General features: G+C 44.4%; 1 protein-coding gene across 1 annotated transcript in view; it reads left to right on the forward strand.

The window, feature by feature from the left end:
* Positions 1–1,361, forward strand: part of LOC101848853 (pre-mRNA-processing-splicing factor 8) — a gene marked incomplete in the record, with an annotated part of 48,831 nt that overhangs the window by 31,147 nt on the left and 16,323 nt on the right. The window contains 2 exon segments of the mRNA XM_013089673.2: positions 335–464; positions 1,191–1,337. Of these exon segments, the coding sequence (XP_012945127.1) occupies positions 335–464; positions 1,191–1,337 (277 nt within the window).

A 1,361-nucleotide genomic window follows, 5' to 3' on the forward strand; every position in this document is an offset into this window, starting at 1 on the left:
ATGTGTAGAGCGGCCATATTGTCTTCTGTAACAGGGAATGGTTTGATGGATGTGTAGAGCGGCCATATTGTCTTCTGTAACAGGGAATGGTTTGATGGATGTGTAGAGCGGCCATATTGTCTTCTGTAACAGGGAATGGTTTGATAGATGTGTAGAGCGGCCATATATAGATGTGTAGAGCGGCCATATTGTCTTCTGTAACAGGGCTGTATACATGTTGGATTAGTGACAGGTGAAGATTGTGCCTTTGAAATGACTTGTGTGTGTGTTGTTGGAAGCTACATGGGTTTCTCTTGTTTGTCTCTCTAGTGAACACTTTTTAACTCTCTCACAGGGAGCGAGCCAGTGGCTTTGAGGAGTCGATGAAGTACAAGAAGCTAACCAACGCCCAGCGCTCGGGTCTCAACCAGATCCCCAACCGTCGCTTCACCCTGTGGTGGTCGCCGACAATCAACCGGGCAAACGTGAGTACTGCCTCATCGCGACCTCAGTGTTTCCTTGTCCTGTCTCTAGTTTTAATGACAGGGAAAATAGTTCATAACAAACCGTGAGCTAAAGAAGAAGTCACGTTTTCAATGTTAAAAATAATGGAGATAGGATGAGAAAGCACTGAGGTCACGAGATGTCTGTGTTTTGTCCATACAAAGTCTAGACTCTCTATACCAATAATAAAAGCCTGTTCTCACACTTGTACAAGTTTTCTGAGGAAAGTGTTTAACAGTCTCAGACTTTTCCTGTTGCAAGGATGGGGATTTGTGATTGTGTCATGTCCCTCTTTGGACAGGATCAAGTTTTCAAAGTTTTCCTGGAAAAAGGTGGGAGGGGTGGGTTGGCTTTTTGATTGCTCTTTTGTTGGTATTTTTACCCTTTGGGGTAGGGGGGGGGGAGTTTAAAACCTTCCTAGTCTGTCACATTGGAGGTGTTTTGGTGTTTGATAATGTACATTTGAGGTTTACATCTGTTGTTCTATTCTCTTACTCCTTTCATCTTGTATATGTGGGAATCAGGAATTACTGACTTTGTCTCTCTCGACATTTCTCTCAGGTCTGTGTGGGAATCAGGAATTACTGACTTTGTCTCTCAGGTCTGTGTGGGAATCAGGAATTACTGACTTTGTCTCACTGTACATTTCTCTCAGGTCTGTGTGGGAATCAGGAATTACTGACTTTGTCTCTCTGTACATTTCTCAGGTCTACGTGGGTTTCCAAGTACAGCTGGACCTGACTGGAATTTTCATGCACGGCAAAATTCCCACGCTGAAGATTTCCCTCATCCAGATCTTCAGGGCTCACTTGTGGCAGAAGATTCATGAGAGCATCGTCATGGATCTGTGTCAGGTAAATGTGGGGGGTTGTGGGGGT

The sequence above is a fragment of the Aplysia californica genome, unplaced genomic scaffold (genome assembly GCF_000002075.1).
Source record: "Aplysia californica isolate F4 #8 unplaced genomic scaffold, AplCal3.0 scaffold01017, whole genome shotgun sequence".
NCBI classification, from domain to species: domain Eukaryota; kingdom Metazoa; phylum Mollusca; class Gastropoda; order Aplysiida; family Aplysiidae; genus Aplysia; species Aplysia californica.